The 21,470-nt window shown below is 45.6% G+C and overlaps 1 protein-coding gene across 10 annotated transcripts in view; it reads right to left on the bottom strand.

Moving 5' to 3' along the window:
* LOC144684936 (F-actin-monooxygenase MICAL2-like) overlaps positions 1–21,470 on the bottom strand; it is a 257,207-nt gene that overhangs the window by 165,020 nt on the left and 70,717 nt on the right. For all 10 annotated transcript variants that reach the window (XM_078549363.1, XM_078549361.1, XM_078549366.1 and 7 more), the window contains 2 exons: positions 3,194–3,401; positions 2,698–2,814 (listed from right to left, as the gene is read on the bottom strand). In XM_078549363.1, the coding sequence (XP_078405489.1) occupies positions 2,698–2,814; positions 3,194–3,401 (325 nt within the window). The remainder of the gene's footprint in view (positions 1–2,697; positions 2,815–3,193; positions 3,402–21,470) is intronic.

Below are 21,470 nucleotides of genomic sequence, written 5' to 3'. Positions count from 1 at the left end.
GAGTGCCCACTGAGAGAAGCCAACAAGGTTTTTAATCAGTTCAGGGTGCTAATTGGGATTTATTGCTTCAACACATAGACCAGGCTTATATACCCTCGAGTTTAGATGGTGGGAGGTTGGGGGTTGGTGGGGGAGGCATGATCATATTGAAGCATTTAAAATGATAATGGATTCAACGGACAGAGAGAAACAATGGAGGGGACAAGGGGGTACATTCTTCAGATTAGAGTTAGGCTGTTTACGAGTGAAATCAGGCAGCACTTCTTCACACAAAGGGTAGCAGGAGTCTCGAAGTCTCTTCCAAGACGTTGTGGATGCTGGGGGTCAGTTGGAGCTTTTGAAACCAAGATTGCCAGATCAAGGGAAATGGAGCAAAGGCAGGGAAATCGATTGAAGTACAGGACAGCCATGATCTAACTGAATAGCTGAACAGGTTCGAAGGGCTGAATGGCTTCCTCCTGTTCCACTGTCCAATGGCTGCCACATTCCAGCGGAGGGAAGAGATTTATAACCAGCGCTCTCTGTACTTTTGTCCAAGGGCTTTCTCAGTTTTGCACAAAGCAAAATTTTGAGCTTGCTTTCAGTGTTTGTACCTGGTAGAGTAATGTAATTATTTTACCGGACTAATAAACCAGAGGACTCCAATTCAAATCTCATCGAGGCAGACTGAGAATTTGAATTCAGCTTAAAAAAAAGAAAATAAAAAGCTGCTCTCAGTAAAAGTAACCGTGAAGCAGTCGGATTGTCACAAAAACCCAATGTCCTTCAGGACCTGCTATCCTCGCACCACACCAACCGCCCTAGAAAGGTACTCAGTTGTATCAAACCCTCTATCAGTGGTTCAGGATGGCTGCTCAGCCTCTCAGGAAGATAAGCGATGGGCAATAAATGCCAGCCTTAAGCAACACCCACATCCGCAGAACGAAAACCAATCTTTTTAACAAAACATTGATTTCCTGTCCTGAGTCTCCCCTCTGACTCAGTTTTCTTTGCATCTGTTTATTTAGCACGTTGGACCATTTATTTATATTAGAAACGCAAGTAGCTGGAGTTATTAAACACCAGTTAAAACTGTGGGACCTGGCGTAATGAAAACAGGAGCTGAATTTAGCAGTCACAGTTAAGTCAGCATTCTCGCTTAGGATAACCCTGACGGTGAAGGACACTCAGCCCATCATGCCTCTGCTGGTGCTGGCTCTTCAACTAGATGGTCAAGCCTAAGTTCCCTTATTCTCAGCCACCAATTTTGTGAGAAAGACAAATTAACCGCATTATTTCTGAAGCTCAAAAGATTTCAGGGCTGTATGTACGGCAATGTTAATGGTCTGACCTTGAAAGGATAGGAGTGAACATTATAAGATGTACAGCAAGAGAAACGCATTATCACTTTTCATGAGCCTCACATTATAACTGTAGCTCCATAGAGTCCAATAAAATTTTCCATCATGTGTGGTGAATGACCTGACATCCAAACCAAGTAAAGCTTTGTAATTGGCAAGAGGACAGGGCAGAGAAGGAGGAGAATTTATTTATGCTGCTGGTTGTTAAGAGCTGGAATGCACTGCTTGAAAGGGCTGTGGAAGCAGATTCATTAATAACTTTCAAAAGGGAATTGGATAAATATTTGAAAAGAAAATATTTGCAGGGCTATGGGGAAGGAGCAGGGTGGGTGGGGCAGGGGGAATGGTGGTAATGAGGCTAATTGGATAGCTCTTTCAAAGAGCTTGTTCACTCACTATGGGTGGAATGGCCTCCTCCTACACTGTAAGGTTCGATGATTCCAAGTTTACATGTTTGGAGAGCAGCATATTATTGCTGCAAAATTCAGACACTGTAAGGCCATCAATTCTCCCATGCTTTGAAATTAAACTTCTATCCTCGTGTCTACAAAGCAATCAAAAATGACTTGCATTTGTATAGCACTTTTCACAACCTCCTGATGTCTCAAAATGCTTCACAGCCAATGAAGTACTTTTGATGTATAGTCAGTGTTGTAATGTAGGAAACGTGGCAGCCAATTTGCACACAGCAAACTCCCACAAACAGTCATGTGATAATGACCAGATAATCTGTTTTTTTGTGATGTTGACTGAGGGATAAATATTGGCCAGGATACTGGGGATAACTCCCCAGTTCTTCTTCACAATAGTGCCATGGGATCTTTTACATCCACCTGAGCAAGCAGATGGGGCCTCAGTTTAGCGTTTCAGCCGAAAGACAGCACCTCCGACAGTGAAGTGCTCCCTCAGTACAGCACTGGAGTGCCAGTCTTCATATTTATACTCAAAACATGGATTGGGACTTGAACCTGGAATCTTGTGATTCAGAGGTGAGTGCGCTACCAACTGAGCCACGGCTGACACTCAAACTCAACTAAATTGACGATAGGGAATCTGTGACTCGACTCAGTGTGCCCCAGGCCAAAGGAAACTTTGCCAGAGTTCTCGAGTGCTGTCCAATCACCGCCGCCAGGAAAGGGGGCATGTGGGCAGATGCCAGGTGATGAATGGACAATACCTACCAAGGTTGAATAGTTGACGGCTGGCGAAGCCTGGGTGGCGTGCTTACCAAACAAGGACTGGGCTACGATACCAGTCGCCGCTTGTGGAGTGGAAAGGTATATATCTGGGGAGAGGAGTTGAGGGGAGGTGGGGGAAGGGGGGGAGAAGTGGAGAGAGAGAAAAATTGTGAACGTACTTTGGGTTTCTTGATCCTCGGGGGGCTCAAGTAACTGCACAAACTCCACATTAACTTGAATCTCCACTCCCAGTAGCAACGCCACTTTAACCAGGATTAGCTGGAGCTGTCGAATACCTGTCGGCAAAACACAAACAGAGAATCAGCAAATAAAAAACAGTGCTTAGAAACGAGAATCATTCAGTCAGAAAAATGACTGTGCGTTACAAAATAGTAAATTAACCCAAACTCAGCATTGATGCAGATGGAGCTTATTTTCTACTTACTTAAACGGTGAAAAAAACTAACAAGCAAAACTTTACAGGGCCGTGGGAGTAGAACAGGGGGTTTGGGGTTATGTGTAAAGCTCCCGCAAAGGGCCGGCAGAGACACAATGGGCTGAATGGCCTCCTTCCCTGCTGTATTATTCTATGCCTGCTCAATAAGAAAAGCTTCCGCCACTTGACGATGGGAGCGAGAGATGAGTTATAGAGGGAGAAGTCTGAAAGGTACTCACTGATGTGATCTATTGCTCCTGCACAGAATTTGCCATAAAACTTCTTTGCAGCCAGGGAACGCAGGTCCTGAATGGTGTATGGCCAGAGGTGCAAGACGTTGTTCCTGGCAAAGGTCGCTCTCTTCTCTATCACCACCACTTTGCACCCCAGGAAAGCCAGTTCGATGGCCGTTCGCAGCCCACAAGGCCCACCTCCAATAATCAAACACTGAAAACAGAAATCGCGATCATTAAGTAAAAATCATCAAAGTAAGGTAGATGGAGATAGAAGGGAGAGAAGGCAGTGAGAGAAAAAAAAAGAGGGAGAGAGAGCAAATTGCGTGATGCTGGGCTGATTAATTATGCAGCCGGGGGGTTTCCCGGGGCATAGCGCAGCGGGACGGGGAGGGAGTCCTATCCGGGCGCCATGTTTAAAAGGCACCCGGACAGCTACTCGCATCACACCTTGGAATTTGGAACTGGGCATGGCTGGCAGGAGTCAACCAGCATGGCCCCAAGGTTCAGCGATGCCTCGTTGGACACACTTCTCTGAGCAATGGAGGACAGGAGGGATGTCCTTTATCTGAGGGGTGGGAGGAGGAGGCCCAACCGTCTCACCACACCTGCATGGAAGGAGGTCGCCAGGGTGGTGAGCGCCAGTTCAGCTCATAGGAGGACTGACCTGCAGTGCGGAAAAAAGAATGAATGACCTAATTCACGCCGCCAGGCTCAGTGAGCCCTCTAACCCCCCCATACTCACCTCACTGAATGGGAACTGGGACATGGTCCTCAATGACAGGGGCACTATCTGTGCTGCCAATGCCTAAAAGCCCTTCGCAAGGCGCTGGGGTGCTGCCTCACAGCCCCACGGCAGCCCATGTGGTCTGCAGATCGCTGACCCTGCCACACTGAAGACACAAACTTGGGGTGGGAGAGGGTTGCTGGTTGGCGTAGAGGGCAACTGCAGAGAACTGAGACACCCAATCAGAGGGCTTGCAGTGATATCCAGCTCCATCGGGAGAGGTGGACAGTGCTGAGACAGGTAGGCAAGTGCGAGAGCACATCAACATGGAGACATCCTTGACTGCCTGCAGTAATGTCAGCAAATAAGGATGCTTGAAGCCTGTGGTTCCATCAGGGTGGAGGGGAAACTCCTCCCAGAGCTAGTGATAGATGAGGTTGTGGCCTGTCATCCCTGCGGCCCTGCCACTGGGTGTGGCATTTCCAGCTCCAATGGGCCCCCTAGGCTACCACTGGGAGGTCACTTTGATGGTGGCCTCTGAACTGGGTGGTGGTCCTCTCTGACATTGATAAAATACCAGCAATACATTGCAAAATGGCCCCTAAGTGATGTTTCAATTGCCTTAATTGGCTGCCTACATCAGTGGAGTGGGCAGTTGACCCTGCTCCCAGCCTGCCCTGGGAAACGTACTCAGAGACAAGAGTGTGCCAGGGAGCCATCCGACATAACTCTGCCAGCTCTTCCTCCAACTCAGTCTCCACCAGGCTGGAAAAATTCATCCAAAACCCTTGCCCCCCTTAATGAGAGCGTAAGAGGAGCAACAGTAGATCATTTGACCTTTCAGCCTTCCCTGCCATTCAGTAAGATCATGACTGGACTTCTATCTCAACTCCACTTTCCTGCACTATCCCTTAATACCCAAAAATCTATCAGCCTCTTTCTTGAATATAGTCAACAACTGAGGATCCAGAGCTCTCTGTGGTAGAGAATTCCAAAGACTCACAACCCTTTGATTGAAGAAATTTCTCCTCATCCTCAGTCCTAAATGCCATCTTCCTCCTCCTCTAGTAGGATGAAGCCATTTGAAAGTTCGCTGGTCTATGACTGCAGGATTGATGGATGATGCACTGCTGAATGTCCTGTGTAATTCCTATGCTAGTGATTCATCATGAACCACACTGAATTGTCAAACATCCAGCATGTGAAGAGGAGGGTGTTTATTGCCTTTTTTGGTAATTCATTAAATCTGGCAGAAAATGACATAACCTGGCATGGTTGCAGGGATGTTATAAAGGCAGCTCATGGTATAAGCATCTCTCTCACACACTGACACACACAGACACAATCCCACCTCTATGCCTTTGGCATTTAAAATTTTCTTTCAAGACTAGCATCTTTAACTATTTGACCCCATCAGTCGCTTCCCTCTGGAAGGGTTCACATCAGATGTTCAAGTGTCAGGTTCATAGGTCCGGGGGGGAGTGGAAGAGCAGGTAGTTTACAATCTGTTACCTGGGTGTCAGTCTGCAGATGGTGATTTACTGCCCGCTGTCAACTGTCCACTATTAAGTAGCCACTTTTGAAAGAGCTTAATCTTCATTCCCAGAGCTGGCAATTGGAAATCGACTACTCTCTCTCTCGCTCTGTCTCACTATAATCAGCCATGTTCTTTTTCCACCATCCGCAAGTCTTGATTATAAAGAAGGAAAACTGTAGGTTTCAGAGAGGTGACCATGAAAGGGCATAGTATGAATTCACTGGCAATAATAAGTAAGAGCAATTTTTAGTCATTATTTAATCAACGGCTAACATTGCCAAGAGGATTGCTGGCTTCAAACCTGTTTACTTAAGAGCCCTTAGTTACCGTGGTGTTTTTAGCAATAGTTTATGTGATCCTTTCCCAACTCCCCTCTATGCCACTATGACCCAAAACCATCATCACTTGTTACTGGGTCCTCAGGAAAATTGATTAAATGTATCCAAAGCTCTTAAGCTCCTTCCAGAAGAGCTACAAACAGGGTGTTATTGGAATTAATGATGCGCAATCTCTTTTTCTACTGTTGCCAATACTCAAACTGATAGCTCAAAAAAATCATTAATTACTCTCTCAAGTGGACTGGCGAGTTGTTCAGTTCAAGAAGGAAACTTGGAACCACCTTCTCAAGGGCAGTTAGGGGTGGGCAATAGATTCCAGCCTTGCATGCGATGCTCACATCCCAAGAATGAATTAAAAATATTTGACAGTTAACTCACTCAATTAATGTTATACTTCTGATTAAGTTTGTTCTACAGGCTCATTGATAAAACCATCAAGCCTTGTGCACTCTAACTTTTGGATATATTTTGGATATATGTAGTAAACTCCCTCCCTAACAGCACTGTGGGTATACCTACGCCTGATGGACTGCAGTGGTTCAAGAAGGCGACTCACCACCAGCTTCTCATGGGCAACTAGGGATAGGCAATAAATGCTTACCTAGCCCACATCCCATGACGGAATTTTAAAAAAAATTCACGTGATTTTTTTATTAAGACTACTCAATTCCCCCATAGTGCTATACACGGTGAGTTGTGACCCAACTGGAATTTTCAGGTGAAGGAGGGTTAAAGGTCAGGGGATGTGTGGACCAGGGTGAACAGCCTCCATTTTAAAACGGAAAAAAGAAACGTGCATTTCGAAAGCACCTTTCATGATCTCAGGGCATCCTAAAGTGTTTCACGGGCAATGAATTGCTTTTGAAGTGTAGCCACTGTTGTGATGTAGGGAATACGATAACCAATTTGCACACAGTAAGCTCCTGCAAACAACAATGAGATAATGAGGTTACCTGTTTTTAGATGTTGGCTGAGGGATAAATATTGACCCAGTACACCAGAGAGAGCTACCCTGCTCTTTTTCAAAAGTGTCAGGAATATTTTGTGTCCATCTGACACAAGTTGATCTGTGCAATTGACCTCAAGAGGGTGAGGGCTGAGGAGGCAGTCTCCAGAGGCCTTGGTTTGACGTTTCATCCAAAAGACAGCGCCTCACATTCTGCAGCACTCCTTCAATACTGTACTGGACTATTAATCTAGATTTTCTGCTCAAGTCTTTGGATGGACAGGCAAGATAAACTAACACCATTCTGATGTAGAAATTTGCCTGGGCCAATTTTTGAGCACGGAGCATGTGCCCCAAGTGGGAGGCCTGAGTCTCATGCAATTCAACTCTGAATGACCTCAGCTACAGCATGCTTCAGACATACCAGCATGGGATAATGCAGAGGCTACAACGTCTGACAGTTCACTCAGCCTCTGACATGGAGGCTCAGCTCCAGCTCTCCCACACAGGGAATTGATTGCACATCGCATGTGTGGATTATGACCAGTTCGTATCGTTCATCTGTGATGGGCATCACCATGCATTTCAGTATCACATTCTGCAAGCCTACAGTAGCATGGTGGTTATGTAACTGGGCTAAGAATCCAGAGCTCTGGATAAGTAATCTGCAGACATGAGCTCAAACTCCACCCTGGTAGCAAATTCAGTTAACTAAATACAAATCTGGAGCAAAAAGACTACTCTAAGTTATGGTCACCATAAAAGTACTTGATTGTGGTAAAAATACATCTGTTCATTAATGCTCTTTAGGGAAGGAAATTTGCTGTTTTATCTGGTCTTATATATGTGACTCCAGGCCCACACCAATGTGGCTGATTCTAAACTGCTCTCTGCAATGGCCTAGGGAGCCAATCAGTTATAAATCACTTCGCAAATCCACATGAACTGTAGTAGTTCAAGAAGGTGGCTTACCACCACCTTCTCAAGGATAATTAGAGATAGGCAACAAATGTTGGTCTTCAGTCTCTCAGTTTCATTGGGTCCATTAGACTCGCTTGCTATAGTTTCCTCATTTGTGGTCCATCTAGGCACCCTTACTGCCATCCCATGCCACCACAGTGCTTCCTTCAGTTGATTGGGTAGAAGGTTCTGCAGTTCTGATGGCACCTAACAGCTGCCCATGAGGATACCAAAATGCTTGACATGGTAAGATTGTAAATTACCATAAGGCACTGCTGTCCACATTTGAGTGATAATCTTTTAAAAATGCATTTTCAGGATGGGGTCAAGGCTGGTATTTATTGCCCATCTCTAATTCTCCTGAGAAAGGCAGCGGTGGGAATGTTCTTGAACTGAATGGCTTCGTAACCTATTTCGGAGAGCAGTTAATAGATTAGGAATTGACAGGTTCTAGTATTGGAGAACTTTAGGTCTCTGCTCATACGGAGCGATTGCAAATATTCTTGTGTCTGTGGGGCATGTTTTAAAATGAGAGAGTTCACATGCCGACTAGAGACGTCATCTTTACAACAAACTCCACAGGAAGTGAATAATCCATCATCCTGTTTGCATTGGCCTGCTTCTGCTTCCCAGCTCCAGGTAGCGCAAAAAGTAATCAGCGCTGGCCACGGCCTACGGAAATATTTTGCACCAAAAATTATTATTTGCTTGCTGTTCCATTTAAAAGAAAGGAACTCCCAAAGGAAGAGCCTTCCTTATCCTGTAAATCAACTTTTACATGAAACTTGTAGCAACTCTTTCTTATTGTTCTCCTCAATCCAACGCGTTCTCCATTTGAGATCAAATTTTCTTTTTGCTTAGCCGGTGCCCAGCCTACATGGAACGCAGTCACCAGTCTCCAAATCAAACTATTTGTTGCTTCCGTGTCTTCACAGGCTCCTCTTGGGGAGCAGCATGAAGCGGTGGGAGGAATAACAAACAGATTAACAGCCTGACAGGGTGGCATTGTCAATACTTCTACAACGTGGCGGTCTTGTGGCTCAGTGACTGGCACTTCTTAACTGAGATACGGACACTGGACGAGTCTAATACCGAATGCTTGCATTCGTCCTGCATTTAAGGGGAAGCTAGATTATCACCTGGGGGACAAAAGGATAGAAGGATATGCTGATAGGGTGAGATGAAGGAGGGTGGAAGGAAACTCACATGCAGCACAAACAGAAAGGAGTAGGGTGGGCCAAATGGCCTGAACCTGTACCTTCCATGCAAGTCTATGTAACCCTGAAGGGATAGGCCCTCTTTATCCAAATTCAGATAACTTAGGTACAGGTCAACACAGCACAGGCCTACTGTTCCTCAGAATGCACGGCGTTACAGGTCGGAGTTTAACCAAATAAAATGGTGAAGTCAACCCATTGCTCAGATTCCCATGGTTCCTCCAGCCAGGGCTTTAGACCGGGGGACTTAATGGAGCCAAATGGAAACGAATGGTCATCATAAAATGATACAGCAGAGGAGGCCATTTGGCCCATCATGCTGTTCCAGCTCTTTGAAAGAGCTATCCAACTAGTCCCACTCCTCCATGATCTTTCCCATTCTCCAATTTACTTTTAGACAGTCACTGTTGACTCTGTTACTGCTGCCTTTTCAGACATTGCATTCCAGATCATCGCTCTCTGTGTAAAAAATGTTCTCACCTTTCCTCTAACTCTTTTGACAATTACCTTAAATCTGTGTCTGCTGGTTACAGATACGCTTGCCAGTGAAAACAGTTTATCCTTATTCATTCTATCAAGACCCTTCATGAGTTTGAGCACCTCCATTAAATCTTCTCTTAACCTTCTCTGCTCTAAGGCAGACAATCCCAGTCTTACCAGTCTCTCCACATAGCTGAAGTCTTTTATCCCTGGAACATTCTAGTAAATCTCCTCTGCACCTGCTCCAAGGCCTTCACAACCTTCCTGAAATGTGGTGCCCCATGCTACTTGTATGAACATTTTAATAGACTCTCTTCAGATGCTGTGTTCTACAACACCAACAAACTGATCTTTCTTAAGAAGAAAATAGTTGACAAAAATCGGGAATTAAATCCAGTTGTTATCTTGCAGGATTTTGTTTTTGTGATGTAGAGATAACATGGACTCTTTCCAAGCAGAAGCAAAAAACCTAAAGAAACTTCCAATAGGAACTGTAATCAGCCTCTAAATGACCTCTGGATCTAGCTAGACAACATTCCAGTTTGACCTTAAAAGGAGCAAGCCAGATTAATTGCTAAATATCACAATGATGCTTCAGATCACAAACTATACATGAACATGACTCACTGGATAGCATTTACCACTGTGCTTCACAGCTGGAGGATCATGAATTCGGTGAAAGACGCTCTTTGGTCTGCCCGAAATTTGTTGGTCTTTCAGTGCAAAGAGTTCTCCCCGACCGAGTGTTGCAGACTGGCACATTCCAAGGTCCAGGACTACGTGATGAGGGATGCACTAAAGCTTGGGACAGCCGCTGCAAAGGCGCAATGGGGAAAGTTGCTGTCTAAGACCTTTCTGCCATAGTGCACCGAGAGGCTGGGAAAGATATAGACCCCTCAGGCTGTACAGCTCAAAATGAATGTATGCATTGAATAACAGTTGTATTATAATTGTATTGAAGCACCTCAGAGTGCAACATGTTGTATGTTGATAGCTCCAATACCATTGTCTGATTGTCTGCATTGACTATGTTGAAATGATTGTAATATTCATTGATTGTATTGAAGCACCTCGTGATCAATGTGTAAAAGTTGAATCTGATTGTACTTTTCTGATGGTGATTTTGAAATGTTTTGTAATGTTCTTCCAGATATTTTATGAATAAAGTATATTTTTCAAAAAAAAAAATAAATTTGCCACTGTGCTTCAGAAGGTTGTCAGAGACTTGAGCACAAAATCCAGGCGGGCACACCCAGTGCAGTACTGCAGGAGTGCTGCATTGTCGAAGGTGCCATCTTTCAGATGAGATGTTAAACTGAAGCCTCACCTGCCCTCTCAGGTTGATGTAAAAGATCCCAACGCCACTATTTTTTGAAGAACAAGCATCCTGGACGAATAATTATCCTGCTTAAAAACAGGATCGTCTGGTCATTTTAACCTTGCTGTTTATGGGATCTTGCTGTGCACAAATTGACTGCCATGTTCCCTACATTACAACAATGGATGAAATCGTCCCAGAATTGCAGAATTGTGGTAGTGTGTGTAAAAAACGACATTTTACCGCCAGCCGCAATGGCGGCTTTTCATGCAGTATCGTCCGTTTCCTGCCTGATTAATTATGCAGACACAGGAAAGGTGGCGTCTCACTGGCAGGCGGCCTCTGAAATGCCCACCACGCCATTACCTCACCCTTTCCTCCCTCCGGGTGCCATATCTAAACTGTAGCCACCCACATAGTTCTCAATGCTTGCAGCCCAGAACTGCTCCAGTGGAGACATGGCCCCGAAAGCCAAGAAGAGTTCAGTGACCGGTCACTGGAAAGCCCTTTGGAGGCGCGCTGTGACGTCCTCCACCCCCACTCTGGCAGCAGGAGGTCCAGCAAACTCACCACTCCAGCTTGGGTGGCGGTGGCAGTGGTGGTCAGTGCCAATGCTACACAGAAGAGATCGGCCATCCAGTGCAGAAAGAGGATGAATGATCTCATCCATACTGCCAGGGTAAGGTAACTATCTCACCACACTAAACTCACACACTCACAAGCCTATCACACATTTACTGGCATCTCGCCCACTGCCAGCTCAAGGGACATCACCACTAACTCTCTCACACACATCCTCACATCTCCATCTGGCCTCATCTCCTCTGGAGACTGCCTCCTCAGCCCTCACCCTCTTGAGGCCAATTGCACAGATCAACTTGTGCCCCCACACACACCCTGGGATACCCCCCATTCCCCAGTACAGCCTTTTCCCCGCAGCCCTTCCCTTGACTGAAACCACTTCTCCCCCTTCCCCAAGCGAGCCCTAGCCCTGCAGCTGTTAAAAACCCAGCCCCGCCTTACGGCTGGCCTGGTAGGTAGACACCTGCCCTTGAGCCCCACTAAAAGTGATGTTGACCGTGAGTGCTGCCTGAAGCAAGGTCGGCAAACAAACCTCGCAGTCCCGAGCGAAGTGCAGCTCGCCAGGTGCACGTCGCTTATGTACAGTTGTGAAACACGTCGGTGTGCTGTCATGCCGACATGCCTGGATGGTCCAGCGTGAGGGGATGATTCCGGCAGGCAAGGCTTATAATGAGGTGATAAAGTATTGAAATTAGGTTCCCGATGTGCGGCGGTGAAAAACGCAACCCACCATTGACGAGTGGATGATCGCAAAATGGTTTTACAACGGCGTAAAACTATTTTGGGCCTTCTCATCTGCTCACGCTGCCAAACATGCCCACCATCGACAGGAGAGGAAAATTCCACCCAATGAATACACATTAATAGCAATTCACTGGCTGTAAAGCACTTTGGGACTTCGTGACATCATGAAAGGTGCTGTAGAAATGCAAGCTCTTTCCCTTTTCCCTTTAGAAGTAAAGTAACCTCGCTAACTACAGTGAGGAGAGTTTCTTCGGGGCAATTTTTGACTTTTAATTTAGTGTTGCTACTGAATGGAATGGAGAGGATAGGGATAGGATGGAGGGAGTAAGTGCATGTTCCCCAGTGCAGATCCTGCCATGGAGTAATTCCTTCAGCAACACATGAAAACACAGTTTAAATAAAACCAAGCAACTTTCAGCACTTCTAGGCTACATCGACACGACAAGTCAGCGTGAAGCAGTTTCAGCTTTCCACCAGCACTTAACTTTGGGGAACAGGCCTGAAGCAAAGCAGAGTGGGATTTTTCTCCTTCATAGTCTCAAAATTAGAGTTTGGGCCATTTAGGAGCCTTAACAGGAAGCACTTTTTCACACAAAGGCGCACAGAAATCCAAATGTTGTTCCTGCAAAAGCTTGTGGACGTGGAGGGGGTGGAGGGTTGGGATCAATTAGTGCCTTCAAGACCAATAGATTGTTATTGGGTAAGGGTATTAAGGAGTTTGGAGCAAATACGGTTACATTGACCTGAGGTAGGAGATCAGCTATGATCTAATTAAATGGCATGGAACAGGATCGAGGACTGAATGGCCTCCTTCTGTTTCAGGGAGTCCTATGCCACTTTGCTCAGTGCCTGGGCAAGGTCATTCCCATTATCGCTGCAGTGTCAGTGCCAGGCGAGATTGGGTCAACGGGTGTAGGGTGAATCCACGTCAAAACTCTGAATTAGACTGTCTGAGCCACAGAGCATACAACAGCCTCCAGCTGTCATTAACAGGGAAAAAAGAAGCATTCCCTTAGTTGATTAGCGCAAAGCTTGATTTCAATTTGTAGAAGCCACCAATATTCATTAAAAAATCCAATAGGGAATTCAGGAGAAACTTTTTTACCCAGAGAGTGGTGAGAATGTGGAACTCACTACCACAGGCAGTGGTTGAGGGGAAAAGCATAGATACATTTAAGGGGAAGCTGGATAAATACATGAGGGAGAAAGGAATGGAAGGATATGCTGGTAGGCTGAGATAAAAAGGAATAGTAGGAAGGTTGTGTGGAGCATAAACAGCTTTGGGCTGAATGTTCTGTTTCTGTTTTTTAACTAGTTAGTAGTATTACGTGAGCCACACAAGTAGAAATGAAAATGATTCAAATATTTAAGCATTTGACTCGATGAAATTCAGATCAGTATGACCCACATCGATATGTATCATTACAATCAGGAAGACAACACTTAGAAAGATGCGGGGTTTATGTGAGGAACTCGGGCTAGCATTCCCAATTTAGCTGCTGATGGGGAATGGATCTTTGAAAAGATATCTAAGTGCCATCTGCCTTGTAACTGTAAAGGTATTCATAGGTTAGACAAGAATGTTCTCAAGTGAATATTTGCTACAAAACAGTGAAATACTGGAACATCAAAACTCATAAATCTTTACATTCCTTTACAAATTTAGCACTTGCTGGTTTTGCTTGGGAGATTTCCTGGTGCCCACAGCAAATAGTTTCCATTTGTTTTATATAACATGATTGCTGGCTACGCCCAGCAACGTTTTAGATGTCTCCATGTAACTCATTCTCAGCCCTCACTGGGAGCCAAACTTTCAGCTCCCATTAAGGTTTCGGCCTGTCATAAACTGGCTCTAACAGAACCATATCTTCGTCTTATACCAGCAATGGTGGTTGGAGGTTGAAAGAGGCCCAATATTTGCCCCCACCTCCAGCTGGCAATGTAGGTGCCCCAATGCAAGTGCTCTGAAGTACGTGTGGTGCAGCGGTTATAGTTGTTGGACTGACATTCCGGAGAACTGGTCTAATAATCCAGTGAATGAGTTCAAATCCCACTATGGCAATTTCAGAATTTGAAGTCCAGTTTGAAAATCTGGAAATAAAAAGCTGGGATCACTAAAAGTGAGAATGAAGCTATCGGATTGTTGCAGAAACTCAACTGGTTCACCAATGTCCTTTAGGAGAGGAAACCTGCTGTCCTTATTTGGTCTGGGCCTACATATGGCTCCAGGCCCACACCAAGGTGGTTGACTCTTAACTGCCCTCCAAAGTGGCCTGGCAAGCCTCTCAGTTGTACCAAATCTGCTACACAGAACAACAATTCAAAAAGAAGCCCTACCACCATCTTTTCACATCACTGAGGGATGGGAAATAAATGTCACCCTGGGCAGTGATGCTCACATCTTCAGAAATTTGTTTCTTTTGAAAAGTGGTCCTGGTATTAAGTCAACTTGTGCCCTAAGGTAAACTTTCTGTTGTGATTCAGAAACAGTGCAACTTGGTATGACCTTCTGCCGTGCCAAACAAATCTCCCACAAACATCACACCAACTTCCTGTTGTCACCATCACTCCATGTACAGAGGAAAATCAGATTTTACACCCTGCCCAATTTAAACTTCCATTGAAGTTGCAAAATTATAATTATACACATACAACTTATTTTTTTCCAAAATCAACAACTTGCCAAAAGTTTGTGGCTACAAATACAGCCTACTGGGTAGGATGGAATGAATGTTTGTAACATTTAACAAAAAGAAAAATCACCAGGTGGCTGGAGGGAACATGCTGGTCTTTTATCACAGACAGGATTGAAATGTTCCCTCTCTGTTGCTGGAAAAGGACCTCTCGAAAAGCAAGTTTTCACAGTCTCAACCCAGCTCCAATTGGACTGACCCGCAGCCCAAAACTGACCAGCTCACTCAAATAAAAAATACACCCAAGAATAACCGTTGTGCAAATGGAAAAATGGTACGGTATTGGATTTTAGAATTTTACAACACTGTTGGAGGTCACCCAGCCCTTTTGAAAGTCATTGAATCTGCTTCCACCATTCTTTCAGGTGGTGCATTCCAGATCCTAACAACTCACTGCATAAAAAGATTTCTCCTCCTCTCGCACTCTGGGTCTTTTGCCAATTATCTTCAATCTTCCCTCTGGTTTACCAACTCTCCTTCCAGTAGAAATGGTTTCTCCTTACTTACTCTCTCAAAATGCTTCATGATTTTGAGCATCTCTATTAAACCTCCCCTTAACCTTCTCTGCTCCCAAGGAGAAAAGCTTCTCTAATCACCACATAACTAAAGGAGGAGGTGTTTTCTCTGAAGTTGGGCTATACACTTTGCTGACAAAGAGATTGTTTGTTCTTGCCTATCTGCGCACTCAACCGCGTGCCTTTGCTCCAGTCAATTCTCTTCCAAAGTCCCGCTAACTCTTTTGCTGCTTTCCAAAGCCTCTTGAAAACTCTACTTCTAAAATGTGCCTTGCAACACCTACCCCTCCCCACTCTCTTCCCTGCTTAATGTGAGTATTCACTCTGTGACAGACTCAGAAATATTTCCTTTTAGGCGAGGGTATAGTGAGAGATTGTTTTTTTTCTGACTCATCACAGGATGCCTGATGTAGAGCAGCATCAGTCGTCAAACATTTCAAGAAGCACAAATATTCACCACAGCTAAAAAGATATTAAAAACATCTTTCTCAGAGTTTAAAAGTTTACTTGTGTTTAAATATCCTCCAGGCATCTCTTGACGAGCTTAAAATAACCATTCAGCCAGTTTGTTTTTATAAAAGAATTATAAGATAGCCATGATGAAAAAGAATGATCTGTCCAGAACCACGTGCTCTTTTTCCCTTGCAGCAACCAAACTGTTTCTTAAATAATTCCAGAAGTTTCCACCCCACTGCTCTATCTGGAGTCCATTATTTACGCCAATCATCCTTTGGTGTGAAGAGCTTGCTGATACTGATCCCTTTTACCTGGTAGAACCTGTGTTCATGTCTAACACCCTGTACTTGATGAGCAGTAGCGACTGTCTTTGGCCTCCACCACAAACTCCGTCCCCTTGCCACCGAATTCATTCCTTTCCCTGGCAACTGAACTGGACTGTTCGCAAACTTGGTGTCATATCAGGCCCTGAGATGAACTTCCAACCACGTAGCTGTGCTACCACTAAGAGACCACTTCTCCCTGGGTCACCAGCTTAACGTGGTGGAGAGGCTTGTGCGCCCCTTGATCTTTCAGCGATGCCACCGGGAGCTCCTTGCTCCTCATAGGGCCACCCATGTGGCAGGGTCAGGGGGGAGGTGCCAGGCAAAAGCGCGGTCCGAAAAGCCCTCAACCACAGAACAGGCGAAGGAAGGCTGCGCGTTCCACCAGCTGCAAAGGCAGAAGGCTGCAGCGGCAAGGTGGGTCCAGTCACCGTGGTTGGACAAGTCACTGAAATCTGACAGCCAATCCGTCAAGATCAGGCAGAGGATGACGGCACCCAAAGGTCCCCATGTTAAATAAAATCGTGCGCTACCAGGGTCCATTGTCAAGTACTGTGGTAATGGAGAATTGGCAATGGGGACAGGAACGTGAACCTGGGAATTCTTTGTCAAGAATCTGCACACAGGTGACAGATGAATGAAGGTTGTTGGGCACCAGTGTTGAGACTAAGGTGCCTTTGGGCAGCAGCATCTGTGACTGAGCAGCCCTCTTCAGGATACCCACACTGCTCACCCAAAATGGGGAGGGCGGCCAGAAAAGGTGCCCTAAAAATAGGCTGCCCCACTTTCTCCTGCCTGGGGAACCACACCCTGCAGGATCACCATCTTTGTGATCAAAGAAAGAAAACCTGGGATGTTAGGACACTCTTGGGTAATCTTAAGGGGGAGTGTCCAGCAAGAAGAACTGCAATCGCATCACATAAGCTATCAAGAGTCCAAACTGATATTGCCGCCCTCAGTGAGACCCACATTCCTGGGGAGAGGCAGCTAAAGAAGCAAGCAGGGGGGATACACCTTCCACTGGAAAAGAACGGCCGACAGAGACCCTCATGTCCAAGGAGCTGGTTTCACCATCCGGAATAGGATCTTGGATAAACTGCGAGAACTACCCAACTGCATAACTGAAACACTGGTGAAATATTACCGACAGCTCAGCCATAACCAATATGCCACCATCATCAGCGTTTGGCTCCAGTGAAGATGTGAAGGTAAAGTTCTATTCTGACTTTGATGAAGTCCTCACTGCCATCCCAAAAGAAAAGATCATCCTTCAGGGGAACTTTAATGACAGAGATGGCTGTGACTCCAATAACCGCTGCACAGCCATTGGGAAAACGGGGTGGGTATTGCAAATGGTGTCCTCCTGCTGACAAAGTGTGCTTAGCGTAGCCTCATTATAACAAACAGCCTCTTCTGCCAGAAGGGCAAGTACAAAACCACACCGAGGCATCCCAGATCAAAGAATTGGCACCTCCTGGTCCAAGATCCAAGCGATGTCTGTACCACTCAATCCACATAGGGGGACTGATGCTTGCTGGATAGATCATCAGCTTGTTCGATTGGTGATGAATATCCTACCAGTACCAAGACATCACAAGGCCCAAAAGATTAGGAGGAAGATGATCAATGTCTCAGCCCTGAAGCAGCCTGACCAAAGAGAGGAACTCCAAGTGTGGCTCATGACCAATCTGAAAAATCTCCACACATCCAATTCAATTCCAGAACTGTGGGATCAAAAAAGTGAGCTGTACTAGACTCCTGTGCTCAGAATATTGGGTTCGAACATAGTCATCACCAGTATTCCGTGCCAAAACTAAACTGACCGCCATGGATATATATGTATATGATCTACAATGTGTGTATGACCATGCTGTCATTGTCCATTATGGACCAATTTTGCAAGCCACTCTCAATCTCTTCAATTCTGCAAACAAGAAGCATGGTCTGTCCTTGAATATTATCAAAACAAAACTATCAACCCACTGCTGGCCAAATATTCCACTTCCCATATAGGTTGAGGCAGAGACTCTGGAATATGTTGAGCACTTCCCATACCTTGGGTGCCACCTCTCTCAAAAGGCCACGATTTACAAGAAGATCCAACACCAGGTCAGCTGTGCCAGCTCAGCCTTCTACAAACTACAGCAGCGAGTGCCTGACAACAAAGACTTCTGCAAGTCAGTAGAAGTCCCAGTGTACAGAGTAGCTGTCGTCACCACACTCCTGTACTGCAGTGAGACCTGGACTGTGTATCAGTGAGACATAAGAGTGCTGGAGAAACTCCATGAGCAAAGCCCCTGTTGCATCCTCTGGATTCAACGGGAGGCTGTCAAACTTGGTGGGGGAACACTACCACCTGGAAGTTCCCTTCCAAGTCACTCACCATCCTGGCTTGGAAATATATCACCATTCCTTCACTGTCGCTGGGTCAAAATCCTGGAACTCCCTTCCTAACACCATTACGGGTATGTACCTACACCACATGGACTGCAGCTGTTCAAGAAGGCAGCTCACCACCACCTTCTCAAGGGCAACTAGGGATAGGCAATAAATGCTGGCCTAGCCAGCGAAGCCCACATCCCCTGAATGAATAATTTTAAAAATAAGAAATGACTGTGCAAAAAGGAATATGAAACCACATCCTCTTGCAGCAGATCTGTCTAGAACTCTGGTAATGCTTCTTAAATGTACAGACACATGCAGCTGCTCACAATGAAGCCTCCTTAGTCACTCTGTGTTGTGGGCAGAAACTGATGGAGGTAGACTCAGCATCATTACCATGTCTGGTAGCCAAATTTTCACTTTGACATGGTGATGGTGCCAAATTGAACATGATCAGACACAGGGTAGCAAGAAAGAGAGACATGGACACTAAGCCCTATTCCATGCTTAATCTTTATAGGGAACACTCGGTGAGTGCAATCTCCTGAACTGGATCTGATTGTCCGAGGATGCGGGAAAGGAATTTTCCAGGGTATTCTTTCCTTAGTGGCAGTGTGTGTGTATCCTGCCTCTCCCAAGAGATTTATACAGCTTAGATCAGGATGAAAAGAGAAAATAAAGATTTGCATCTCTATCACACTTTTCACAGCCTCATGACACCCCATAGTATTCTGCAGACAATTAAGTGCTTTTTGAAGTATCTTCATTGTTTAATGTAGGAAATGTGGCAGCCAATTTGCGCACAGCAAGTTCCCACAAGATTCTCAACCCTTTGAGTGAAGAAATTTCTCTTCATCTCAGTCCACATTCTGAGATTTTGGCCCCATGTTCTAGATTCCCCATCTGTCCACTGAGAAGGCAGATGGAGCCATCTTGGAAAGACAGCACTTCCAACTGTGCAGCACTCCCTCGTTACTGCACCGAGAGATTCAGCATAGATTTCTGTGCTCAGTGTGTCTCTTGAGGGTGTCTTGAACCCACAACCTCCTGACTCAGAGGTGGGAGGAAGAAGTTTTCAGTTATGATGCTCTGGCCATCATGGTGTGGGGTAGACTTGATAGGCCAGCTGGTCTTTTCCTGCCTGTCAATCTTGTGTGTTCGCAATGAATTCCCAATCTCAGGCATCCTGCCATGGATTATTGAGTCAAAGCCACAGGTATCTAAAACTTGAAGGAAAATTACCTCAGTGCAGTCCCACGTGCCTATGAACTTTTACACTGACAGGGTAAGGACAGGTTAGCCACACATTCTATGTGAGGGCCAATGACGTGGCAAAAGAGAAACTAAAAAAATACAGAAATATTGTAGCTGCCAGATGAAAAATAAACCAGGTCCATCTATTTCCATCCTGGTGATTATTAGATCCAACCATAATGGAGTTATTGATTAATCACATCGGTCAATCTCTACCAATTAGTCCTCAAAACACCCAGACATCAGGGACAGGATTTTTGCGGTATCACTGAGATTCTGCAGAATTTTTAAATGGTGCATAGGACCCGGATCTGGAAATCCTGTCCCCAATTCTGACAGATTCATTTTCTCTGGTAGGTGAAAGAGGGTGGGTGTGACTCACATGGGCAGGAAACTTGAACTTAGCAGGGCCATTTGAACTCAGTGCTGAGCTCAAACAGAACCCATTTTTGCAAGGGTCTTATCCCGCAGGGTGCGAGTCACAGCCTTATGAAGGAGATGTAAATGCTCGTGAAGGGAGGATAAGGTATGTAGACTGTCAAGTTATTAAAATCCTCAACCCTTTTAAAATTAAAAAAGCAGATTGTATCTGTCAGCGATGGTTGAAAAAGAATTGTTTTAGCAGTTACAATAGCTCTTTGTTGACATTATCCCAATGGGTATCATTATATCATTATTAATGGTTGGCTGATTTCCTCAACCTACAATTATCCCAGCAGGGGGTTGTAAGTTCACAGTTTGATGAACAGTTCAAAGAAGTTAATGGAGGATAAATTGTCTTTTTGATGCACGGTTATGAACACAAGTCTGTTTTGATAAGGGATTAAGTACTTGAGGGACTTACAAAGTTTTGTAAGGGCTTTCATGAATGGGAGCGCTTTTATTACACAGAAACTTGTGATAAATATTTTCATCTTTATTTTCTTTCATCTCAACATGGCGCCTGAGGTTTGTCCATGGTAGATACTGGGTGAGTTGGCAGTTGGCATGGACGGTGTAAGGGCAAAGGGTAGTGGGTGGGAGGCATGGGATGGCATGAGGGCTATAAGGGGCCATGTGGGTGGGTGGGGCCCATAAATTGGTGTGGAGCTTATGAGGAGCCATGGGAGTAGGGGGGGGGAAATGACTTGGCATGGATGGGGGCATGAGGAGTGGGTGGGGTGGATAGGGCGTGAGGGCTAGAGGGCCTAATATTCAACAAAACAACTGGGACAACGTCCTAGAGATCCGAGGTAAGCTTTTAAAAAAAGCCTATCTTGGCACTCAGCAGCCAATCTGTGTCTGGGGGCAGAAGGCCTGATACTATCCAGGCCTGCATCCACCACCCTGAAATGAAAAATGCGCCATTTGGGACGCTTTTCCCAGGGTGGGTGCGCCAGGCTTGGAATTCGAGCTATCGCCCTCCACCATCCACGGGAGCAGAAATCAGGCCCAAGGTGAGGAAAAACCCCCAGTGTTGGAGAGCTTTGGGTATCACAGATCCAAAGTCACCTGCTTTGGTCTTTCACCGGCACCAGGCTGGTAGGCCCTGGAAAGGAAAGAGGGGAATGGGGGTCCTGGGTGAACAGGGTAAGGGGTGGGGGGGGCGGGGGGGGGGGTTAAAAAAACTGGGGAGGGGAGAATTTGGTGGGGGAGGGGGAACTCCCATGGGTACAGGGGGCAACGTAAAGGAGGTAACCCCCCTGCTTTTCCAGCTCCAACCCAAGCAATGAACTCTGCCAGGTTGCACAATTAGGGCAGAATTTAATGCCCTACCCCTGAGGCAAATTTGGAGGCGGGGGTGAGTGAGGGAGGGAGGGGATCAGAAGAAA

Source organism: Cetorhinus maximus, chromosome 9, assembly GCF_964194155.1.
Source record: "Cetorhinus maximus chromosome 9, sCetMax3.hap1.1, whole genome shotgun sequence".
NCBI classification, from domain to species: domain Eukaryota; kingdom Metazoa; phylum Chordata; class Chondrichthyes; order Lamniformes; family Cetorhinidae; genus Cetorhinus; species Cetorhinus maximus.
Note: the sequence above shows the minus strand (reverse complement) of the source record. Positions and strands in the feature narration are given on the sequence as shown.